This window comes from Pteropus alecto, unplaced genomic scaffold (genome assembly GCF_000325575.1).
Source record: "Pteropus alecto unplaced genomic scaffold, ASM32557v1 scaffold59, whole genome shotgun sequence".
Taxonomy (NCBI): Eukaryota; Metazoa; Chordata; class Mammalia; order Chiroptera; family Pteropodidae; genus Pteropus; species Pteropus alecto.
In genome coordinates this window covers 4,948,971-4,950,818 of record NW_006443292.1, presented here as the reverse complement: position 1 = coordinate 4,950,818, position 1,848 = coordinate 4,948,971, and the positions used below count along the sequence as shown (strand labels likewise).

General features: G+C 63.6%; 1 protein-coding gene across 1 annotated transcript in view; it reads left to right on the top strand.

Annotated features, from left to right (window-relative positions):
- Window positions 1-1,848, top strand: part of CHSY1 (chondroitin sulfate synthase 1) — a 57,430-nt gene that overhangs the window by 53,194 nt on the left and 2,388 nt on the right. The window contains 2 exon segments of the mRNA XM_025041237.1: window positions 1,230-1,836; window positions 1,839-1,848. The exon segment at window positions 1,839-1,848 is cut by the window's right edge and continues 2,388 nt beyond it. Of these exon segments, the coding sequence (XP_024897005.1) occupies window positions 1,230-1,836; window positions 1,839-1,848 (617 nt within the window).

Genomic DNA, 1,848 nt, shown 5'->3' with positions numbered 1-1,848 from the left:
CCGTGCGGTCCGTCACGCCCTGGAGGCCAGGCCTTCGCGAGGGACATCCCTCCCTCCCCCGCCTTGGAGCCGCCGTCCAGTGTAGGGGGTGGCGGGGCTGAGAACGCGGGGTGATGGTTGAGAACGTGGGGTGATGGCCGAGAAGAAAACGTGTAGTTACACATTTGGTCTTCCAGGGACCGAAAAACAAAGGACAGCTGCGGTCTTTGTCTAGAAAGGCACATATAGTTTTTCAAAATGTGCTGCCGATTTTTACATTTAAAACTATGACCCAGCTGTGTCCCTGGACGTAGTTAGCCAGGGTCTGGCGGCGTGTCCGTCCTCACGGTGAGACATCCAGCAGTTTCTTGACACTCGGCTGTGCTCGGGGACTCAGCCACTTATCGTTAACTCGTCCGCGAGCTGTCGAGCCCCTGGAGCGTCCGGGCCGGAGCCGGGGCGCGTCCGCGCTTCCTTCCGACGCGCCGCGGGCTCTGCCTGTGTCCGGGCCGCTGGGACGGAGGCGCCGCCGACTGGGCAGCTAAACAGCGCTTCGTTTCTCGCGGTGCCGGAGGCCGGAGGGTCGAGCCGGGGTGTCAGCCGGGTAGGGTCTGGCGAGGACCCGCCCCGGCTTTGCAGACGGCTGCCTGCGAGAGCGCGCCCCGGTCATGGCTGACGCAGGGGGCAAAGTGGATTACGCACACTCACTGTTAACGGGATGGAGCAGGCTCTGTTTTGGCCAAGGGACCTCAGACTCATGTCCCCCCAAACCCTCGTCACGGGACAGAGCGGGGCCTGGGTGGGGTGGCGAAGCCCCTCTGCCTACCATTCGGTGACATTATCATCCCCACACACACACACGGGCCCTGCTGGTACCAGTGACCTGGGGCCAAGCGAGGCGACCCCGTCCTGCCGGCCCGCACGAGGGACACCTGTGACTCAGGGACGAGCCGACGTTTCAGGGGCTTTCAGAGTGCGCACTTGCAGTGGCCTTGTGACCTCGTCCTGGCCGCCTGTGGCCGCGGAGGCCGTCGCGTGTCCTCCAGTGTCTCTGTCAGCTCTTCAGCTCTCACGGGACCACCGTGCGCCGGGCGTCCCCAGCGCCTTCGGCGGGCCGTGCGGCTCACGCAGAAAGATCCCTCACGTTCAGATTCGGTTAAACGCGCGCAAGAACGTAAAGAAATGCAAACGCGGAGGGACCCTCGGTCACGCAGCACTAAAATAGCCGTCTTTTTTTCTTTCCTTCCCAGATGCAGCAGCTTTTCTATGAGAATTACGAGCAGAACAAAAAGGGGTACATCAGAGACCTGCACAACAGCAAGATCCACCGAGCCATCACGCTGCACCCCAACAAGAACCCCCCCTATCAGTACCGGCTGCACAGCTACGTGCTCAGCCGCAGGATAGCGGCCCTGCGGCACCGCACCGTGCAGCTGCACCGGGAGCTCGTGCTCATGGGCAGGTACAGCGGGACGGAGGTGCAGAAGGAGGACCTGCAGCTGGGGGTCCCGCCCTCCTTCACGCGCTTCCAGCCCCGCCAGCGGGAGGAGGTCCTGGAGTGGGAGTTTCTGACGGGCAAGCACCTGTACTCGGCCGCCGACGGCCAGCCCCCGCGGCGGGGCCTGGACTCGGCGCAGAGGGAGGCCCTGGACGACATCGTCATGCAGGTCATGGAGATGATCAACGCCAACGCCAAGGCCCGGGGCCGCGTCATCGACTTCAAGGAGGTGCAGTACGGCTACCGGCGCGTGAACCCCATGTACGGGGCCGAGTACATCCTGGACCTGCTGCTGCTCTACAAGAAGCACAAGGGCAAGAAGGTGACGGTGCCCGTGCGGAGGCACGCCTACCTGCAGCAGGCTTCAGCAG